Below are 21,920 nucleotides of genomic sequence, written 5' to 3' on the forward strand. Positions count from 1 at the left end.
GGGATAAAGGAGCAACACAACACTGGACAACTTGCATGTGGATCTGCAGGAAGGAAAATTGACAAAGCTAGGAGTGGACAGGTCATAAAGGACTTGTCAACTCATCAAACCACTGATGGTACCAGATTTACTGATTTCTGTACTAGAGTGATCAGAACAAGACATGGTCCTTAGCTTCTAGTCATATAGTGGAAAAGAGATTTAATAAATCATCCTTAGCCAAGCACTGGTGATGGCTCATGCTTGTAATCCTAGCTACTCAAGAGGCTGAGATCTAAGGATCATGGTTCAAAGCCAGCCCAGGCAGGAAAATCCTTGAGACTCTTATCTCCAATTAACCACCAGAACACTGGAAGTGGTGCTGTGGCTCAAGTAATAAGAGTACTGGCAAAAGGGGGGAGGGGAAACTTTGCATAGTATGGAAACAAATGCAAGGGTGGGTTGGAGGGAGCTTGGAGGACAGTGGCACTAGATATAGTACAAAAGTCCAAAGAACTAGATCCAGCTGGAAGAAGAGGCTGCTCATAACAGTTATGAGCCTTACTGTGAGTTTTATGTTAGAAGCAGGGTATGGTAATTCATGCCTGTAAACAGTCAAAGGAATACAAGTCTGAGGCAAACTCAGCAAGACCTTGTCTTGAAATACAAGCCTGGGAATCGTGAACCAAGTGTTAGGAATTCTTGCCTAGCAACTGCAAGGAACAGTATGACAAATATATATGTTGCAGGTATAGCTCAAGTGGTAGAGCACTTGCATACTACAGGCCCTATTCCCTGTATGGAGTGGAAACAGGGAGCCAGGACACCATGAATGTAAGTGGGAATGTCATCACTTTCCTGGTTTGAAAAGATCAGTATGGTTGCTCTGTGGGAAATGAATTGGCATTAAATGACAGTTCGGAAATCAGTGTAGCAGTCACCTACTTCAAGATAGTGACTTGAAAGGTGGGCAGGTTCAAGGAATATGATTAATGGCTAAGTAGTGAATTCTGTGTTAGGGAAAGGGAAGGAAAACCATGACAGAGGTGACACACTTGGTTTATGCAAACTAATTCCGGAGAGGAAAAATGAAGCATGATTCCCCACATCAGAAAGAAGGGAATGACAGTTGCACTTTGAAAATGGAGACGGATGGGGCTGGGAAGGTGGCTCAGTGGTAGAGCGCTTCCCTTGCATGCATGAGGCCCTGGGTTCGATTCCTCAGCACCACATAAGCAGGGAAAAAAAGAAAAAGCCAGAAGTGGTGCTATGGCTCAAGTGATAGGCACGCTAGCCTTGAGCTGAAGAGCTGAGGGACAGCGCCCAGGCCCAGAGTTCAGGCCCCCCGACCGGACCCCCCCAGAAAAAGAAAGAAAATGGAGACGAAGAAAGCATTTTTGGTCTGGAAGAGCTTTGGCCCTTTTCCTTTGAACTAGAGGCAAGTTGAAATTCTGCCTCCTTTTAGTAACTCAATGAGATTTACCGTGGCTGCTAAGAGTTCGTGAGCCATCCAGGCTTCTTAACCTGTTGGACAGCGTTGAGACAAAACTTTAGATTGGCATTCCAGGATACGTTGTTTTCCTATTTGCAACCGAATTGTCTGGCAGGGTGTTTGCCTCCCCCGCCCCCAGCCCCCATCTTACCTCCCCACCCCCACCTCCACCCCGGCTCTAAACGACTACCGACCTGGGTACCTCGGCCTTGGTCCCTTCCCTTGGAGAACTACAAAGACCAGCGTGCTCTGCGCACTTCCGGGGTGGAACCTGCGAGGCACTGTTGTTTGTGACGCCACGTCCGCCGCGCGTCAGCCTTCACCTGTCTGAGGGCGCGCGTCCGGCCGGCGGAGTGCATGGGCACGGAGTTGGGGCGTCGGGGCTCGAGGTGTGCGGTTGAGGGGCTCCGTGGTCCCCGGGTTGGGAGGGGCGGGCTCTCGGCTTCCTTTCTCCTGGTTTTGCCTGGGGAGAGCTGAGGGCCTGAACCTTGCGGCACGGGCCGCACGTGGGGAAGGGCGGGCTCCCGCTCCCGCTGCCGGCAGCCAACTTGTCAGCGGGAAGCGCCCGCTCCGGGCCCCGAGGAGTGACTGCTGGGCCGAGCTGTTCGGCAGGATCCAGGCCTGCCACCTGCCGGGTCGGCGCCCCGCGCCGGGCCGATGGCGGTGTGCACCTCTGCCCTCTGCCGTCGGCCTGCACACGCCTTCACCAGCTGCTGTGTGTGGTGCCCTCCTGGAAATGACGCCCGAGCCCCCCAACCGGGGACCCGGCTCTCCCCTGCGCTTTGCTCCTAGAGACAGAAAAGTCCTGCTGGCTCTCTGACTTGAAAGGCACAGTTTCTATCATTTGTGGCCAGTTCTTCGTCTTAAGTCACTACGGTCCGATTCATCCATGACCTTTCTTCTACTTCAGTATCGGTCCTGAACTTCGCAAGAGTCTCACTGTAGACATCTTGCAGAAGCATTTCATGTAAGCCTGTTTGTGTTTGTTTTATAACTGCTTAGCTATGTATACCTATTACATGATCCCATCTTCTAAGAAGCTTTTCATACAGAGTCTGAATAAGGTCAGGACATACTCTGTAGTGCAAGAGGGAGAGAGCAGATTATCCAGGACAATCAAGTGGTTTTTGGTGGTTTTTTTTTTTTTGTAATATGAATCCCCATTTAATATATTAATGGCTCAGGATCTTGACAATTGCTTTCAGAGATATTGTTTATAAGATAAAGTGAGGGCTGGGACGGTGACTCAGTGATAGAGTGCTTGCCTTGCATGCATGATACCCTGGGTTCTATTCCTCACACCACATAAGCAGAAAATGCTGGAAATAGCTCAAGTAGTAGAGCACTAACCTTGAGCTGAAGAGCTAAGGGACAGTACCCAGGCTCAGTTCAGGCCATATTTAAGGAAAGTAAAAAATAGAGAGGTTAGGTAATCTACCTAATATCACACAGTTAATTTGTGGCATGGTCAGATTTAGGAGCTAGAAAAGGCAACTTCATGCTCATGTCCTTAGGCAGAAGTCTTATAAAAACTTAACTGGTGAGAGATCAGTTAATTTCTGCCTTTCCTTCCTTCTGCTGTAGAGGAAAGAAGAGAATACTATTTCTGAAGAGAATGGAAAGGAACATCTTGCCAGAAAGATCAGCCTTGTGAGGATCTGCACAAAGCAAGCTGAGGTCTGCAAACTGAAGCAGGATACTTGAGTAGTAAATTCAGAAGCATTAAAAATGCGCAGATGTCTAAGGAAACATTTTAAAGCTTGAAAAAAATAAGGTGTCTCCTGGATTAGTAGGACTTGGGGCTCCTTTAACCTTTCACTAAAGATGAAAGGGGGCTGGGAGTTGGTAGGAAAAAGTAAACAAGTTCCTTATAGAAGAAGTAAACGAGTTCCTCATAGGAGAGGGACCGTTCATTGCAAAGACTGTTGGAAGCATTGATGCGGGCTGTGACATCTTGCACTGATTCTCCTTTCTGTATGTCTGATGCCTGTGACTTTTGGTAGGGCTTTAGCCCCAGCCCCAGCCATGTGGACAGCGGATGAGATTGCTCAGCTGTGCTATGAGCACTACCATGTTAGGCTGCCTAAGCAGGGCAAGCCTGAGCCCAACCGTGAATGGACATTGTTGGCAGCCGTGGTGAAGATACAGTTTACAGCTGACCAGGCTTGTGGCATTTATGATAAGGCAATACAAGGTGAGACCTTTACTTCTCTCCTGTCATAGTGATAGAGTTAGTCTATCCTTGCTATCCAGGAACTCTTGTGAGCAGATTGTTACTGCAGTGTTAGGCACATTTCCTCTGGTGTCCACCAGGTGGCAATATAGTCATAGTGGCAGCAGACCACCCTTGCTGGAACAACCCTGGTTAAGACGACCTGTGGGAATCAACTACTAAACTTGAGTACTGGAGAACATTTAGCCTCCGAGAGCTCACTTGATGATTTATTTTTTTCTTCAGTGACAAAGGAAGTTGTCTCAGTGGGAACAGGAACCAAGTGCATAGGCCAGTCCAAAATGAGGAAGAGCGGTAAGCATATGTGTGTTTGTGAGGAGTGGTGGGAATCTAAACAAAGAATTATGTATCTGGGATTGCATATCTTTGGAAACCTGTGTTCACATTAATATTTACTCTTCTTGTCCAGGAAAAGGGGCCAAACATGGTACTATACTGCGTAAGATTTGTGATCTGGGATGGCTGGCCTCTCATTTCCTGCTTTCTGTTTGTCCTAGTTTAAAGATAGTACTCATTTAAAGGGTACAAGTCCAGACCTGAGCTTAGTGACTGCTGCCTGGAGGATGAGGCCAGCTTGGGCTACATACTGAGAGCCCGTCAAAAAACCAAACCAAAAAACAAGGGCAGGCTGGAGGGGCAGTAGGGAGGATGAAAATCAATTTCAGAGCAAAGGCTATCAGGAACATTCATTCTGAATGAACTGAAAGTCAGCCAGTGTTTTCATGCTCAAATCATAGGTTCCCTAGCTATTATGCATTACTCTGGAAGACTCTAGAGCTGTAAAACAAGTAGAGAATGCAGCTTGAGTGGTTTCCAAGCCCCAGAAAGCAATCTTGGATTTAATGGAGATTTTGGCACCAACAAGAATAAGGGAGCCGGGCGCCGGTGACTCACGTCTGTAATCCTAGCTACTCAGGAGGCTGAGATCTGGAGGATCGCGGTTCAAAGCCAGCCCGGTCAAGAAAGTCTGTGAAACTCTTATCTCCAGTAAACCACCAGAAAACCAGAAGTGGTGCTGTGGTTCAAGTGGTAGAGCGCTAGCCTTGAGCTGAAAAACCGAGGGACAGCGCTCAGGCCCAGAGTTCAAGCCCCACAACAGACAAAAAAAAAAAAAAAAAGTAAAATAAGGGAGCTTTACCTCCTGTGTCCAGCTAGCAGTTCCTCTTTGAGTTTGTGTCCACCCTGCCCACCTTGTTCTTCTAGCCTTGCCTCCTGCACATGAGAAAGCTGTCCCAGGCCCACTGTGGATTAAATTAGATAGAGTACTATCAGCATGATCACAAGTTTGATACCATGATACAGAAGGTTTGTAGTCTTGTGGGCCAGTGCTAAGTGTACTTACTGCTGAACATCCTAAACTGCATAAGCTAAGCCCCTGCAACAGAATGTCCTGGCCCCTTACGTTTGCAATGTTGAGTTGAGAAATGTCGCTACAGTTGTAGGTTCAATATCATTTCACTTAGTGTTCTGTCTCTTCCACAGGAGACATCCTCAATGATAGCCATGCTGAAGTCATAGCCAGGAGGGGTTTCCTACGGTAAGGCCACAGTAAGGCCACGTCCTCCCTCAGCAAGTCTGATTCAGCAGATCCAAGAATGAGAGTCCCTGCAAGCAGTCTATCACTTAAGCTACACCTCTGACCAGAATTTGCTTTCCAAATTAGACCTCAAATAATGTAGATTATTTTGGTTGGTGAAGTATTGTATTCTAGACTAGTGGATCTCAAACTTTGAATGTATCTCAGAATCATCTAGAGAATTTATTAAAGCCCAGATTGCTGGAGCTTGGAGTGTAGCTCAGGGGTAGATCTCTTGCCTCACATGCACAAGGCCCTCAGCACTAGTCTAGCCATGTGCTGTTTAATTAGAGATGACGGTTCCAGGACTTTTCTAAGGCTGACTCCAAGCTGTTTTCTCCCAGATCTCAGACTTCTGAGTAGTTAGTGTAACAGGTGTAAGTCACCAGCACCTGGCCTTTTTTCCTCTTTTCAGTGAATGTTTGCAGTACTGGGAACCAGATCCCCCGCCCTGTTGTTCCTTCTGATAACATCTACATCCTTAGGTACCTTCTCCATCAGCTCCAGTTGGCAGCCACTCTGGAAAAGGACAGCATCTTTATCCCAGGAACTCACAAAGGGCTGTGGAAACTCAGACCAGATCTCTCTTTTGTATTTTTCTCCAGCCACACACCCTGTAAGTATATTCAAGCCTTTTAAGTAGAATTGCAATGTCTACTTCCTTATGCGTGCCTTACCCAAAAAGATGTTTCTCACATAAGCAGTTTTGACAGATGTATGGCCAGTAATAGTGCCAGTTATGTGCCTAAAGTTCCCTACCAAGGGGAAGGCAGAAGGTAGAGGGAGGCAAGAGAGGCATCTCACTCATAGAATTGCTGTTATCAGATCAAGATTGGGAAGTTTAGGGCTTAAATCCTACAGGGTGTGCAAAGTTAACAACAGGGTGTCCTCCTGTAGTAACTTCCCAGCGTCCTACAACTCTCCATTCATTCATTCATTGAACAGTACACCTCCCACTCTCATTTCCCCCCTCCCCTGCATCTCTTTGTTTTTTGTTTTTTTGTTTTGTTTTTGGTTTTTTTGGGTTTTTTTGGTCCGGTCGTGGGGCCTGAACTCTGGGCCTGGGCGCTGTCCCTCAGCTCTTCAGCTCAAGGCTAGCGCTCTACCACTTGAGCCACAGCGCCACTTCCGGCTTTTTTCTTTTTGCTTATGTGATGCTGAGGAATCAAACCCAGGGCCTCATGCATGCAAGGCAAGCGCTCTACCACTGAGCCACCTTCCCAGCCCTCCCCTGCATCTCTTTGTATCTGCCTTTCCTTCAGGTTCTGGTTGTTTGAGCTATGATCTTGCTGTATACTCCTGTCTGGCCTCAAACTCACAATGTTCCCGAAATAACAGGTGTGTGCCACCATGCAAAGCCAGAAGAGAGGTTTTTCATTAGTCTAGCAGATGATAGTGAATGAACCCCACCCATTATTTATGCTAATAGTCTTCCAGGCCATCTAGACAGTTGTGGCTACTTCGGGAAATTTTTGATGCATTATTATTGGTAGATTTTTTTTTTTTTTTTTATTTTTGTGTCAGTCCTGGGGCTTTAACACCTTGACATTTGTCCAACGTGGTGCTCTACCATGTTAGCTACAGCACCACTCCTGGCTTTTCATGGGTCGTTTCATTGGAGATGAGTCGTACAGATTTTCCATACTAGCTTGGAAAATCCTCAGATCTCAGCCTCTTGAGTAGCTTGGATTATAGGCATGAGCACCAATACCCAACTACTAGTGGATATTCTTTCTAAAAAAAAACTAAAAGCAATTCCTTTTATAGACAACAGCTCAGAAATGGCAGTAAATTTTCTTAAATCTGAAAGCTTTGACATGAGAATATAAGCTTGTTCTCCAACTATTAAACTTTAATTCAATTAGAGAAGACAGTCATTTTGTGGTGACTCGCTATTTTAAAAACAGTCAACAAGATTTGATTGTAACAAATAGAAACTATTCTTCCATCTTAAGAAAGAATGAGTATGGGGCTGGGAATATGGCTTAGTGGTAGAGTGCTTCTCTAGCATAAATGAAGCCCTGGGTTCGATTCCTCAGTATCATATAAACCAAAAGGGGCTGGAAGTGGCACTGTGGCTCAAGTGGTAGAGTGCTAGCCTTGAGTAAAAGAAACTCAGGGACAGTGCCCAGGCCCTGAGTTCAAGCCCAAGGGCTGGAAAAAAAAAAAAGGAGTATGGGAAGTGAGTTGGTTTAGTCAGAGTAGGGCTCCTCTGAGCTGTTTCCTTTTTTTTTTTTTTTTTTTTTTGTCAGTCGTGGGGCTTGAACTCTGGGCCTGGGTGAGGCTGGAGGCCACACCTAAAGCAGTCAGGGCTTGGGTGACCCCTGTGAAGACAGATGCATCCAGGCCTAATAGTCTAATCCAACTGCTTCAACTAGCAGTGCACACACATGCCTGTCTCTGAGTCACCTTGGATATCTTAACAAGAATGCCGGCCTGCCTGCAAAGCTTCTGACCAAGCAGGTATACTATGAGTCCCAGTCATTGGCTCTTCTAACAGGTTCCAGACTGGTGATGGTGTGGCTGGTCCAGGGGACTCATCTCTCCTCTTTATGCAGGTGGAGATGCCTCCATCATTCCAATGCTTGAGTTTGAAGAACAGCCTTGCTGCCCTGTCACCATCAGCTCATCTGCAGGAGCCAGTGGTGACTTGGAGGCTCTTGAAGACAAAGGAGATTGTGATGACACTGACAGTCCTGTAGCCAAGAAGATGAGACTTGAAACTCCTTCCAACTTGGTCATGAATGGGACCACTCACTGTGACAAGCAGGAACGGCATCCAGTCATGCCGGAGGTCAGCAGCTGGAACCTCACTGTGCAGGGACTGGCCACTGTGAAAACTAAAATGCCCCGTGACATCACAGTGGTGGACATTCATAGAACTGGGGCCAAGTGTGTCCCCGGAGAAGCCAGGGACCCAGGGAAGCCAGGTGCCGCATACCACCAGGTGGGGCTGCTGCGAGTGAAGCCAGGCCGAGGGGACAGGACGTGCTCCATGTCTTGCAGTGACAAGATGGCCCGGTGGAATGTCCTTGGATGTCAGGGCGCACTGTTGATGCACTTCCTGGAAGAGCCCATCTACCTGTCAGCTTTGGTGATTGGGAAGTGCCCATACAGCCAGGAAGCCATGCAGAGAGCCCTGACTGGAAGGTGAGAGGCGGATGAAGGGCAGTTTGAGTCCAGACAGCCTTACAATTGCTCTATACCTTTTCATCCAGCAGTTAAATTTCCAAGAATTTATCCTCAAGAATTAAGCAAGCTAAACTGCGCCACCACCAGAAGGGGGAGCCATTGCTCCCGGAGCTTCCCCTGCCACTTCCTGTAGTGGCTGGGGAGTGGGGGAGGGGCTGGTGCATTTCAGCTTCTTTGCTCCTTTGGCTGCTGCTGTCACTGTAGAGACAAATGATGCCGGAAATCGACTTCGGTTTCAATTGGTGTTGGAATTTGTGCAATGTTTAGTCAACCCAAATTACCTAAATTTTCTTGCCCACAGAGGTTACTTCAAAGACAGATCTTTTGTTGCTTTACTGGAAAGAACCAAAATATGCCAGGTATATAAAGACGTTGCACTTGCTAGGCAAGTGCTTTGCCACCGAGCTACATCCTAGTCCCCTATTCCCTTTTAGTGATGAAAAAAATAAAAACAAGAAAAAGAAAGCTAGACATGGGATGCACTGAGACCCATCTTAAAGAAGAAACTGATTATAGTGGTTCATACCTATATCCCAGCTACTCAGCAGGTAGAGATCAGGAAGATTGTAGTTTCAGGCCATCCTTACCTGGCAAGAAGTTCAGGAGACCCCCATTGCAGCAAATAAAAAATTGCGTTGGGCACTGGTGGCGTACACCTATGATTCTAGCTACTCAGGAGGCTGAAATCAAAGGATTATCATTTGAAGCCATCTGGGCAGAATATTTGAAAGTATCTAACAAAAAAGCTTTGGAAGTGCAACTGTGGCTCAAGTAATAGAGTGCTAGCCTTGAGCAAAAAATTCAAGGGAGGGGCTGGGAAGGTGGCTCAGTGGTAGAGCGCTTGCCTTGCATGCTCGAGGCCCTGGGTTTGATTCCTCAGCACCACATAAGCAAAAAGAAAAAAGCCGGAAGTGGTGCTGTGGCTCAAGTGGTAGAGCACTAGCCTTGAGCTGAAGAGCTGAGGGACAGCGCCCAGGCCCAGAGTTCAGGCCCCACAACCAGACCCCCCCCCAAAAAAAAAAATTCAAGGTACTGGCACCAGTTGCCAGTGGTTCAAAGCCAGCTCAGACAGGAAAGTCCAGGATACTCTTATGTCCAAAAAACTAGTGCCAGAGTGGCACTGTAGCTCAAAGTGGTAAGAGTTCTAGCCTTGAGCACAAAGAGGCTCAGGGACAGCATCCAGGCCCTGACTTCAAGCCCCAAGACCTACACTAAATAAATAAGAGGGTTGTAATTTAAAGCCATCCCAGGCACGAAATTCACAATTTACAGATGTGCCCAGTGACATACACACAAATAGCCAAAAAGTGAGAGCAGCCAAATGCCCACTAGGACATACATGGATAAACTAACTGATGTCTCTTACAATGGATGATAGGATTTGCTGTGAAGAGGACCACAGTGCATGGTTGGCCCTTGAAACTTCTTGCTAAGTGAAGTAAGGGCATATTGCATGATTTCATTTATGTGAAAACCCAGAAGAGGCAAATCCATAGAAACCTATGAGTTGGTGACCAGCAGAGTACACCTCCAGATTCTTGGCTACCAGGGCCTGGGGAAGTGACCATGGGGCTGAAATTTGGGATTTGAAGTTACTGTCTGTCCATCGTGTCCAGTTTGGGATTTGAAGTTACTGTCTGTCCATCGTGTCCAGTTTGTTGGGTGTACTTTATGCAAAAGATGTAAGAGGAGGGGCTGGGAAGGTGGCTCAGTGGTAGAAAGCTTGCCTTGCATGCATGAGGCCCTGGGTTCGATTCCTCAGCACCACATAAGCAGGGAAAAAAAGCCGGAAGTGGCGCTGTGGCTCAAGTGGTAGAGTGCTAGCCTTGAGCTGAAGAGCTGAGGGACAGCGCCCAGGCCCAGAGTTCAGGCCCTACAACGGGACCCAAAAAAAAAAAAAAAATGTAAGGGGGGGGGAAGGCATTTGAATATTAAGGGATAATTTAGGCTGTGGTGTGTTTGGAGGATTGCTATTAAGTTCCTCAAATGAAGATTGAAGTGTGATATTTCTGACATTGCTGATGTATACTGGTTCATTTACCTGTTATCCTTCAGACTGATGGGGAGGGATCTGCATCCAGGCATAGAGTTCTTCCCACATACCTCAGCAAATAAGAAGCAAGGGATGGCGAAGTCCACAATCTTTGCGACTTTTTCTCTAGGAATGCATCTAAAATGAATATATTTTCCCTCACATTTAGGTGTCAGAATGTCTCGGCTTTACCCAAAGGCTTTAGAGTTCAAGAACTGAAAACACAGCAGTCAGATTTACTGTTTGAACAGAGCCGCTGTGCAGTGCAGGCAAATAGGCTGGATGGTCCAGGCCGGCTTGTGCCTTGTGGGGCAGGTAAGGGATCCAGGTGGAACTTACCCTGGAGCAGCTTTTTCCTGGCAGAATATCCTAGACAAGTCTGCATCCCACAGCCTCAGAAGGCAATTTGCCATTCCAGCAGTCAATAGTGCATACTTTGGTCATCACCCACCCTGGGTTAAGTTTCTGCTATGTGTGACTGGGCAACTTATTTCCTAGCCAGTGCTGATATTTGAGGATCACAGTTCAAAATCAACCCAGGCAGGAAAGCTCCTAGACTCATCTCCAATTAACCACCAGAAAACAACTTAGTGGCGCTGTGGCACAAAGTGATAGAGTGTTAGCCTTGAGCAAAAAAACTCAGAGACAGCGCCCAGGCCCTGAGTTCAAGCCTCACCACCACCAACAAAAAAGAATATTTCTTTCCTGGTTTTTTTTGGTTTTTTTTTTGTCTTTTTTGCTAGTACTAAAGTTTGAACTCAGGACCTCAAGTTTGCTCAGCTTGGTTGCTCAGCTGCCACTCTGCCACTCAAGCTATGTCTCCAGCCTAGATTTTTGCAGAGTTTCTCAGACTTTTCTGCCCAGGTTGGCTTTTTAGCCCTGATCCTCCAGATCTCAGCAACCTGAGTAGCCAACATTACAGTTGTGAGCCACAAGCAGGCAACTATGGAATAATACTTACATAGTGATTATGAGAATGAAATGAAGAATTCTATTGGATGCATTTATTGTGTCCACCATATAATAAATGCACAATGAAGTCAAAGATAATCATGAACATTATACTATTGTAACCTGGAGACCAAAGTGATCATACCAAGTTTTCATGGGCCTGTAGAGGAAGAAAAATGCTTTTAGTAAAACAAATTGCTTTATAGAAAACTGAATAACACCAAATTGTTTTCTCTTTGTAGCAATCAGCTGGAGTGCAGTTCCTGAGCATCCGCTGGATGTTACGGCCAACGGCTTTCCCCAAGGAACCACGAAGAAAGGAATTGGAAGCCTTCAGGCCAGGTACCACTATCAGGGCAGAAGGGCCTGGGGCTGTGATGTGAGCTCATATCTTTGCTCTCAAATTCCAGAACATTTTCAAGGCCCCTAAAAGAATACAAGAATACTACACCCGCCGGGCGCTGGTGGCTCACGCCTGTAATCCTAGCTACTCAGGAAGCTGAGATCTGAGGATCGCGGTTCAAAGCCAGCCCGGGCAGGAGAGACCGTGAGACTCCTATCTCCAATAAACCACCAGAAAAGCGGAAGTGGCGCTGTAGCTCAAGTGGTAGAGCGCTTGCCTTGAGCTGAAGAGCTGAGGGACAGCGCCCAGGCCCAGAGTTCAAGCCCCACAGCCGACAAAAAAAAAAAAAAAAAAGAATACTACACCCATTAGCACAGTCCTGGCCTGCTCCTTTTCTTTTTTGGGGGGGGGGTCCGGTCGTGGAACCTGAACTCTGGGCCTGGGCACTGTCCCTCAGCTCTTCAGCTCAAGGCTAGCGCTCTACTACTTGAGCCACAGCGCCACTTCCGGCTTTTTTCTTTTTTTGCTTATGTGGTGCTGAGGAATCGAACCCAGGGCCTCTGGCATGCAAGGCAAGTGCTCTACCACTGAGCCACCTTCCCAGCCCCCCTGCTCCTTTTCTCTAGCCCTTAGAAACCTCAAAGGTACTTGTTTCCTCACTCCATAGAGTTATCACTTTATGTGATTTCATTTTATATAAATAATACCAGATGGTTTGTGGCCTTTTCTGTTTGGCTTCATTTCCTTATTATGTTTTCATATGTAGCAGGTATCTGTACTTCTGTCCTATCTTGGTTTGTTTGTGCCGTCCTGGGGCGTTTTTTCTTGCCAGTCCTGGGGCTTGAACTCAAGGCCTGGGCACTGTCCCTGAGCCTCTTTGTACCTAAGGCTACGTTCTACCACTTGAGCCACAGGATCACTTCTAGCTTTTTCTGAGTAGTATTAGAAATAAGAGTCTCATGGACTTTCCTGCCCAGGCTGGCAGGATCCTCAGATCTCCGCCTTCTGGGTAGCTAGGATGACAGGTGTGAGACGTGCCTGCCTCCTTTCCAGTTTGTTGAGACAGTCTCACTATCGTGCCTCCCTAGTTCTAGGATTACAGGTGTGCATCACTACACTTGGCAAACGCTTTCCTTCTTTTCAGCCACTGAGTGCCAGGGTTCAAGCAGCCTAGATGACAAACACTGTCCTGAAAGCCTGGGCCACTGAATGGGAAATTACTGCAAGTGAGAGGTTTGGACCGTTTCCTGGTTTCTGCCTACCTTTAATACTTGTAGGACACCAGCTCTCAGCCAGACAGCAGATATATGAACAGAGGAGCTCACAGGGCAGGGCCACAGGTTTCCTGCCGAGCAGTCTCTGCAGTTGGTAACAGCCTAGAAGCTTCTCACTGTGGCCACACTCAGTTGACTCAAATGTTCTTGTTTGTTATGTGTTCATAATGTCTTACCTGAAAAGCACAGTTCCAGTCCCACTGCCTGCTGGCTCAGTTCCCATCCTCCTGCTCCAGATTCCTGCGGGGCTGCTCTCCAGCTTGTCCCAGTATGTCATTGTCACCTGGGTCGGTGGAGCTTGCTGTTTGTTGTAACCCAAGCTCTTCCTCAAATTCTATGGGTGGTGTGAGGCAAGTCCAGTGGCTCTTTTGGTCTCAGTATGTTCATACCTGTAAAATGAGGACTTTTCCAGAGATGATCTAAAGTTTGTGACATGTAAATTAGAAGGTAAATTAGTTTACTACAAGGTTTTCATTCACTGGCTGTTGAATTGTACCGAGGCTTCTTTTCATCTCTGTTCCTCATGTTATTTTTCTTCTTTAACACCTTAAGGGGATTTCCTTAAGGGGTTTTCCATCTGTTTCTATTTTGATCTCATGAATCAAATCAGAATTCCTGAGTGCCAGCAACTGCACCAACATAGTTTAGGCCAAGGGGGGAGCAGCAGGCAAGGGCTCAAGGTTCCCAAAAACAGGAGTTTCTGAAGGAAGCTAGTCCCAGCTGGGGCCAGGAACTTTCTGCACTGTACACATGTGTGTACCTGTTTCATGTCCCAGTTATGGCTACCATGTCCTAGCTGAGGGTATGATTTGATGCGTCTCCCCATTTCTAGGTGCAAGCCAACCCAAGCAAAGGTACCAAGACTGAATCAAAACAAAATACAAAAGGGCTGGGGTTGCGCACTTGCCTACCATGCCCAAGGACCCAAGTCAATCCTCCTTATGAAAGGAAGAAAGAAGCAGCATTTGTTAAGAATTCCAGCTGGGCACTGGTAGTTCAAGCCTGTAATCCTAGCTACTCAGGTGGCTGAAATCTGAAGATTGCATTTCAAAGCCAGCCTGAATAGGAAAGTCCATGAGACTTATCTCCAATTAACCTCCAGAAAACCAGAAGTGGAGCTGTGGCTCAAAGTAGTAGAGTACTAGCCTTAAGCAAAATAACTCATAGACAGCACTCAGACCCTGAGTTCAAGCCCCATAATCGACAAAAAAAATACAACAATAATAATAATAATTTCAAATAACTCCTGGAGGTTTATTATCTTTGAGCGAAAGTTTGTCATCTAAAGACCTAGAATGTCCCTAGGGGATAATCAGGAGACTCCACCTCAGGTGGATTATTTTTTTTATCATTATCATTATTATTACTATTATTGAGGCATGATCTGCTATAGCCCAGATTGGGCTCAAACTCCATCCTCTGCCTTAGCCTCCTCCGTGCTGGAATTACAGACAGGCTCCACGACACCCAACACTCCAGTGAGCTGTGTAAGTATCTGACACAGGACAGAGCACCATCTCTAAAGCAAAGCTTTCCATGTGCTATAAACAGTGCTATGCTGCTATGCAAGGGACTAGTTCCCTTGACAGGGAAGCAGATGTGTCACATCACAGAATGAAGTTTACTTCATTACTCATTTTACTTCAGTTATCCCATATGAGCCTGTCTTTTTAATGATTCTACTGTGGATAACACTTCTCAGGATGAGTTTCATCAGGTCTAGAATTTTCTCCTTGCCAAGCACAGATGGAGATGGGCCCTGGCACATTCAAATGTAAATACCATATTTATTGAGGCCTGGCATCTTTTATAATGGCCTGGTACATAGTAAATAATCAGTGATTTTTACCTTCTTCTGAACAGATCCAGAATCAGCAAAGTGGAACTCTTTAGGTCATTCCTGAAGCTTCTAAGCAGCATTGCAGAGGACATGCAGCCAGACTCCCTCAGGTGATGCTACTGATCCATGGTTTTTCCATATTTAGGAACAACTCTGTCTTAGTCCTAGGCCTGTCAATAGCAGGATGCTTTCACAGACAGGAGTTGGTGGATCTATTACTGCCCACCTGACTTCTATCCCTAGAGACATACTTACAGAGAATGAAAACTTAGGGGGGCTTGGACCTAGTTACCGGTGAACAAGGGGCTATCCATGATTCTTACTTACGGCATTGAAGGACAGGCTGTTTATTTCAGTAAACACAAAAGAATGAGAGATTTCTTCCTTCTTTCCTTACTTACTATCTTCTGCTGAGAATGGAACCCAGTGCTTCTCCATGTTAGGCAAATGCTCTGTCACTGAGCTACACCCCTATTGCAGAGAGAAGATACTTGACCATAGCTGTGTTCACAGGGTTCAGGTAAAGTTTAAAGCTGGCATGTATGCGTCATTCCCAGCATTAGGGAGGCTAAGGGGGAAAAAATTGCATGTTCAAGGTCAGGATGGGCTACATAGCAACTTCACAGTGAGCTCAGACTAGCTAGTGAGTCCCTGTCTCAATAAATAAAATATTTAATAACAAAAGTTGCCATGCATATGGATCCCATCTCTTAACTAACAAAAAGCTGTAGCTAATTGATCGTATACTAAAATCAATGTTTGCTGAAAAAAGCTATTTTTCTCCGTGCTGTGGTGAGCTGAAAAACAACTTAGGTCTCCACAGATCTTGGCAAAGCACAGAGAGTACAAGATAAAATGAGTTAATAAAACATGAGTTTCAATGCAAAGACAGCAGGGAAGAGCAAGGGAAGTGCTACATAGTCTTTCTGTTTTTAAATGTAGTTTTATTGTTGTTATTATTAAGATATTGGGGCTGGGAAGGTGGCTCAGTGGTAGAGTGCTTGCCTCACATGCATGAGGCCTGGGTTTGATTCGTCAGCACCACATAAACAGAAAAAGCTGGAAGTGGTGCTGTGGCTCAAGTGGTAGAGCACTAGCCTTGAGCTGAAGAGCTGAGGGACAGCGCCCAGACCCAGAGTTTAAGCCCCACAACAGGGGGAAAAAAAAAAAAAAAAAAAGATGTTATACAGAGGTGTTACCATTTTATCATTTTATAAATCAGAGAATGAATATAGAAAACACTATGCATTAAGCAGTAGGCCCAAGCCTGTTTTATGGTCAGGTTTTGATAATCAGTAACTATACTATTGATTTTAAAGATCTGTCTTTTTGCTGTGATTTGTGGGTCCCTGAAATGTTTTTCTTTTTCTTTTTCTTTTTTTTTTTTTTTTTTTTTTGGGTCTGGTCGTGGGGTTTGAACTCTGGGTCTGGGTGCTGTCCCTCAGCTCTTCAGCTCAAGGCTAGCGCTCTATCACTTGAGCCACAGCGCCACTTCTGGCCTTTTTCTTTTTGCTTATGTGGTGCTGAGGAATCGAACCCAGGGCCTCAGGCATGCAAGGCAAGCGCTCTACCACTGAGCCACCTTCCCAGCCCTTTTTCTTTTCTTTTTAATAATTCAGACACTTACTATGGACAGCAAGAAATTTCTTTGGGAAGGTGGGAGGTGGCAGGGAAAGAGGGGGGGACTCCACCCAGATCCACAGACCTTGGCAGCCCACAATCAGGCAGTGGGTGGGTATAGAAGATGGTCCTGTTTGCTGCAGCATCAGGGCTAGCCTTGGGGGTGGGGGTGGGGGGAATTCCTGCTGGACATAAACATGATCCTTGCTGAAGGTTGGTGGGGCAGTGACCTACGGGGAAGAATTTGATTTGGTATCTGGGATCTAAAGCTAGGGTAGAGGATTTTTTTTTTTTTCTTCCTAAACTGACTCAGCAGAATTCTTGCTGGAACTGGATTTAGAGAGTCAAGGATAGCCCAGGGTTAAGACCAGGTGAAACAGAAGTCAGGACCCTGACTCAAGTTTGGTCAAAAGAGCCCATCAGGGGCTGGGAAGGTGGCTCAGTGGTAGAGCGCTTGCCTTGCATGCATGAGGCCCTGGGTTCGATTCCTCAACACCACATAAGCAGAAGAAAAAAAAAGCCACAAGTGGTGCTGTGGCTCAATTGGTAGAGTGCTAGCCTTGAGCTGAAGAACTGAGGGACAGCACCCAGGCCCAGAGTTCAGGCCCCACAACTGGACTCCTCCCCTCCCCCCCCCAAAAAAAAGAGCCTATCAGAAGAACAGGGTTAGCATTCTTCCCCAAGGCTGAATGGGTTTGGAAACATGTTCCCTGCAATAGGAAGAGGAGAAATGCAAACATGGTGGAAAGTTCTTTGTAAGAAAAAAATGCCAAGAAGGTTAATCCTTTGGTGGAAATTACAGATCCTTAGAAAACTTGAAACCAAAAGTATAGTTATTCTTATTTTCTGTTTCTACCAGAACCACACACAATAGTATTCTGTTCGTTCTGACCTTATTTAACTTCTGCCACTTTCACACGATGCCTTGCAAGGGAGACAGTGGCACTCTGGGAAAGTACATTAGCACTTTCTGTTCTTGGTCTCTCATTGTAACCTGCCGAGGTGCTTCTTAGGGGTTTCACAGGCCCAACGGGTGAGCATCTCCCTGAGAACTCGTGCTTGGTGGTATGTGTGCATTAGGGGGCAGAAGCTGGACACCTACCAGGAGTATAAAGAGGCTGCATCCACTTACCAGGAAGCCTGGAGCACACTCCGAAAGCAGGCATTTGGATTCTGGATCAAAAATCCACCAGACTATCACCAATTCAAATGAATAGGAAAAGTTTTCCAGCGGATTTATTCCTCTAATACTAGCCATTCAGGAGGTGGAGATGAAGAAGATCACAAGCAGTTCAAGGTCAGCCTGAGCAATAAGGTTCTGAGACACCATCTCAACCAATAAAAGCTATATGGTAGTGCGCACTTCATCTCAGGATATAGAGGATCACTGTCCAGGCCAGCTTAATCGTGAGACACTTAAAAAAATGCTGCGAACACATCCATGTGGTAGAGCTCCTTCCTAGCAAGTGCAAGGCCCTGAGTTCAAAACCCAGCATCACCAAAAAAAAAGTCTGCAGGCTTGCTGGTAGCAGGAGCTTCATTCTGGACAACCATAAGCCTTTCTGTTGACTAAATCAAGAAAACATCAGGCTGGGGACATTTTACTATTGCTTGGTATTTGACTTTGATTATGTTTTATTGCTTCTCTAAAATATAGAATTTGGAATATGATACTTGAGTGCGCTGCAGCGTTTCTGTTTTTATGTGTTCCTACATTGATTCAGCAAGTATTTATTGGCTGAAATGATGTTTGAGGCTCTGTATGCTTTACAATTCCATCTGATAGGAGAACATGAGTTTCATATTCCCAGACTTTCTTCCCCTGGGCAGTCATCTTTTTCCCAGTTTTCAGCAGTCAGACTTGACTGAAGTTATCTTTATTCTTGGCTCATAATTCAGCCTTGGGCAACCCTGTTCTGGACAGCTATCAAGATTCTCTTTGTTCATTTTGTTTTGTGAAACAGTCTCGGGATTGTAGCCCAGTTTAGTCTGGGACCTCTTGGTCTTCCTCCCTCAGCCTCCTGAATGCTGGGATTACAGGCAAGTACTACCACACCCAACCCAAGGTTCCCTTACAATCTGAGATAAGTGTAGGCCACAGAAAAGTGTGTAGGCCACATAACCTTGAGATTGCCAATGGCTATTCCTACCATATAAAGACCTGCTGAGAATGAAGGTCACAAAGAAGGAAATAGTTTAGAACCATAGCTCTACTAACATTGTTCCCCTGAAGTCCGTGCCCGTCTGGATCTCCAGTTCCAGTTGTTTTAAGCCTGTTCCAGTTGGTTGTCTAGCTCTCAGCTGAGTTCTGTACACAGGATCACAGTTCCTACAGCCAGTTAGCAACAGACCTGGCGACCAGTCTCATTTAACTGACATCTAATACTGAGCTCCCAGCCCCTTCACACTCTGAATAATGGACTGAAATGGGAGCTTTCCACATCGGAGTTATTCAAGGTCATTTGTATATAGCTTTAAGTACTTTTTAATCACAGCTTATTGAGTTATAATTCTTATACATATACTGTTTAGTGGTTTTAGACTATCCACAGAGTTGTGCATCTATTGATTTTAGAACATTTTTATCATCCCCAGAAGAGCCCTTGTGCCTGTATCCATTTCCTAGGGCTATTTTAACAAAGAACCACAACTGTGTAGCTTAAAACAACAGAAATTATTCTGTCTCAGGTCTGGATGCTAGAAGTCCAAAATCAATTGTCAGTGGGGGCCAGGCATCAGTACTTCACACCTGTAATCCTAGCTACGAGGGGCTGAGACCTAGAAGATCACAATTCCAAGCAAGCCTAGGCAAAAAAAAAAAAAAATGCTTTTCAACTTTGTAAAGGGTTATAAAGGTAGTGTATAGAAGGGCTACAATGACATAAGTCAGGTAAAGGGCACACTTGGACAGTCACCCCTTCCTTCCCTTGCTCTCTCTCTGTTTGGCAAAAAAGTTCTTGGCAGTCCTTAGCTTGAAGCTGTATCACTTCACCTCTGCCGCTGCCTTTACAGCCTTCTTCCCTTTGTGTGTCTTCATGTGGACTTTTTTTTTTTTTTTTTTGGTCCTGGGGCTTGAACTCTGGGTCTGAGCGCTGCCCCTCAATTCTTCAGCTCAAGGCAAGCGCTCTACCACTTGAGCCACAGCACCACTTCTGGTTCTCTGGTGGTTTACTGGAGATAAGAATCTCGTGGACTTTTCTGCCCAGGCTGGCTTTGAACCACAATCCTCAGATCTCAAGGCCTCCTGAGTAGCTTGGATTACAGGTATGAGCCACTGACTCGCGGCTCACTTGCCTTCTTCTAAGGACTCTAGTCATTGGGTCTAGGGCCTAAACTAATCCATTGTGATCTTAGCTCAACTAACTACATCCGTAAAGTGACCAAACAAGGTCACTTTCTGAGCTTGGCAGAATTTTCTTTTTTTCTTTTTCTTTTTTATTTGGTTGTGGGACTTGAACTTTTGGAGATGAGAGTCTCACAGCCTTTCCTGCCCAGGCTGGCTTTGAACCGCGATTCTCAGCTCTCAGCCTCCTGAGTAGCTAGGATTATGGGCATGAGCCACCATTGCCTGGCTTGGCAGAATTTTTCTATAGGTCCCAGTATAGAATGGCACAAAAGACTCCCATGAATTCACCCCTCAGACTTCACAAATGTCCAATGTGGATGATGGTGGCCAGATGCCTAAGACAGGCCCGCCTCCGAGGCCCTGCTGTCTGGCAAGGGTAACCCCTCACCAGAGAGTGCCGTGTACACACAAGGAACAGTGTGGGCACACCACTCACCCTCACACTGTCCACCCTGTCACTTCAGCAAGGACTCCAGCCAGGTCCACACCGCGAAGCTGGTGATATTCCTTTGTGTCACTTTTATAACCATTCTCCCTCCTTTGTAAATACTTGCCATTTCCTCCAGTGTTGCTTTCGCATATTCTCTGCACCCCAGAATTTCTGTCAGTTTGCAAGTAATAAAGAAGCTTGATAAAATTGGGGCTCAGTTGATTGGGCCTGAACACTTCATTGGTGAGTCTGTGTAGTGTGTTGAATCTTTTCAAGAGGAGCGTGCTGTCTGATGGGCTCCGTCTCACTTTCCGTGAGCGGGGTGAGCAGCCTGCGCTGCCGCGCCACCTTCCCGCTGGCTTAGCAGTTTTGTCAGGAGTCTCCAAGACCCTCAGGATTCGCAGAACTAAGAAAAATCACTGCATACTACATACAGATTAGTCAGCCAGTAGAAAAGGCACAGTGAAGTCCAAGAGGAAACAGGCCAGGCTTCTGGTCGTGGCCCTGGGTAGCTTGCGTTTGCAATGCTTGGGTGATGGGGAGTCTGACCCGCTGCCGCTCAGAGACTGCTCTCCAGGGCAGACGGAATAGCTCACCGCTGCTTCCTGGAGCCTTTGTTTTGCAGGTTGTGATATGTAAACCACAGCTGCTCCTGTGCCCCAACCCTGTCCTTTGTGGGACTCCTCCTGTCCACCTAGACCTGGAGGGAGGGACAGCCCCACTCTCAGCAGACCTGGAGGGGCCCCTCCCAACTGGTTTGTCTCAGTTTGTTACTGAGTCAGAAGCTAACTAAACTCACGCATGGGCCCCACAACCTGCTGAAATGATCCAACACCTGCTTACTTGCCTCATTCTCTCTTCCCTAGAAGCCACTCAGTCCCCTCGCTCCTCCTGCCGCCCTGTATCTCAGCTGACCCCAGGGCCTGGCCTGTCCCTCCCCTGCGTGAGTTCTGTTGATACCGCCATTTCCTCATCTGACCTTCCTACTCCTGAATAATACTAAAACTGTTGAACATGCTGCCCAGCGTTCATCTCTCAGCCCTGAGGGGCGACATAGTTCATGCCAAGAGTTGCCGGTGATGGCCTCACTCAGCCTGCGGTGCTGCTAAGGTCCTGCGCAGCACTGCATCCCTCCCTGCCACCTGCCCCAAGAATGAGAGGCACTGAGTGCACAGCTGCTGAAGGTGAAGGCGCTGAAGAAGTCCCTTCAGGATACTGCTCCAGGCTACACACGCAGTTCATTTTGTTTTGCTCCCAGTTTTAAAGATGCTCAGACAGTGCTGGGATTAGAGGCGTCTACTACCTCACTGGTTTCATTCTTGCTTTTTGAAGTGTTCTATGAATAGTCTTGCAACAGTTTGTAATTTTGCCACTATGTCTTTTTGAATAGTTTCAAAGAAGTGGGATTGCTGGGTCAAAACTTAAATGAACATGTAATTTTGTTTTATTTAAATATATCTTCCAAGTGTTATTTCTAAATACAATCTGTGTGAAGAAAGCAGTGTGTAGAACAGCGGTGCCGCATGCCATTCTATTTTTAAAAAGCTGAAAGAGGGTTAGGTTTTGCTTTTACATGCTAAAATATCTGCCTAGGGGCTGGGAAGGTGGCTCA

The 21,920-nt window shown here is 46.4% G+C and overlaps 1 protein-coding gene across 5 annotated transcripts; it reads left to right on the forward strand.

Moving 5' to 3' along the window:
- The first annotated feature begins 1,808 nt into the window (after window positions 1-1,808).
- LOC138825101 (tRNA-specific adenosine deaminase 1-like) lies at window positions 1,809-21,716 on the forward strand. Of its 5 annotated transcripts, XM_070019495.1 has the most exons (11): window positions 1,809-2,438; window positions 3,056-3,148; window positions 3,475-3,665; window positions 3,930-3,998; window positions 5,187-5,241; window positions 5,766-5,896; window positions 7,839-8,430; window positions 10,674-10,819; window positions 11,698-11,797; window positions 14,936-15,022; window positions 17,613-21,716. In XM_070019495.1, the coding sequence occupies exons 3-11, from the start codon at window positions 3,497-3,499 to the stop codon at window positions 17,743-17,745; spliced, it is 1,482 nt and encodes a 493-aa protein (XP_069875596.1). In that variant the 5' UTR covers window positions 1,809-2,438; window positions 3,056-3,148; window positions 3,475-3,496; the 3' UTR covers window positions 17,746-21,716. The 5 variants fall into 5 exon arrangements, with proteins under 5 accessions (XP_069875596.1, XP_069875594.1, XP_069875595.1 ...); XM_070019493.1 differs by having other exon boundaries at window positions 3,056-3,665; XM_070019494.1 differs by lacking the exon at window positions 3,056-3,148.
- Window positions 21,717-21,920: the final 204 nt, after the last annotated feature.

This window comes from Dipodomys merriami, unplaced genomic scaffold, assembly GCF_024711535.1.
Source record: "Dipodomys merriami isolate MVZ:Mamm:240054 unplaced genomic scaffold, mDipMer1.0.p SCAF_134, whole genome shotgun sequence".
NCBI lineage: Eukaryota > Metazoa > Chordata > Mammalia > Rodentia > Heteromyidae > Dipodomys > Dipodomys merriami.

Excerpts from the sequence above, each read along its gene's own strand:
- LOC138825101 (XM_070019493.1), top strand. The coding sequence starts at position 3,455 with ATGCCTGTGACTTTTGGTAGGGCTTTAGCCCCAGCCCCAGCCATGTGG. Across the intron at positions 5,897-7,838 it reads TTTCTCCAGCCACACACCCT|GTGGAGATGCCTCCATCATT; the intron begins GTAAGTATATTC and ends CTCTTTATGCAG. Across the intron at positions 8,431-10,673 it reads CAGAGAGCCCTGACTGGAAG|GTGTCAGAATGTCTCGGCTT; the intron begins GTGAGAGGCGGA and ends CCTCACATTTAG.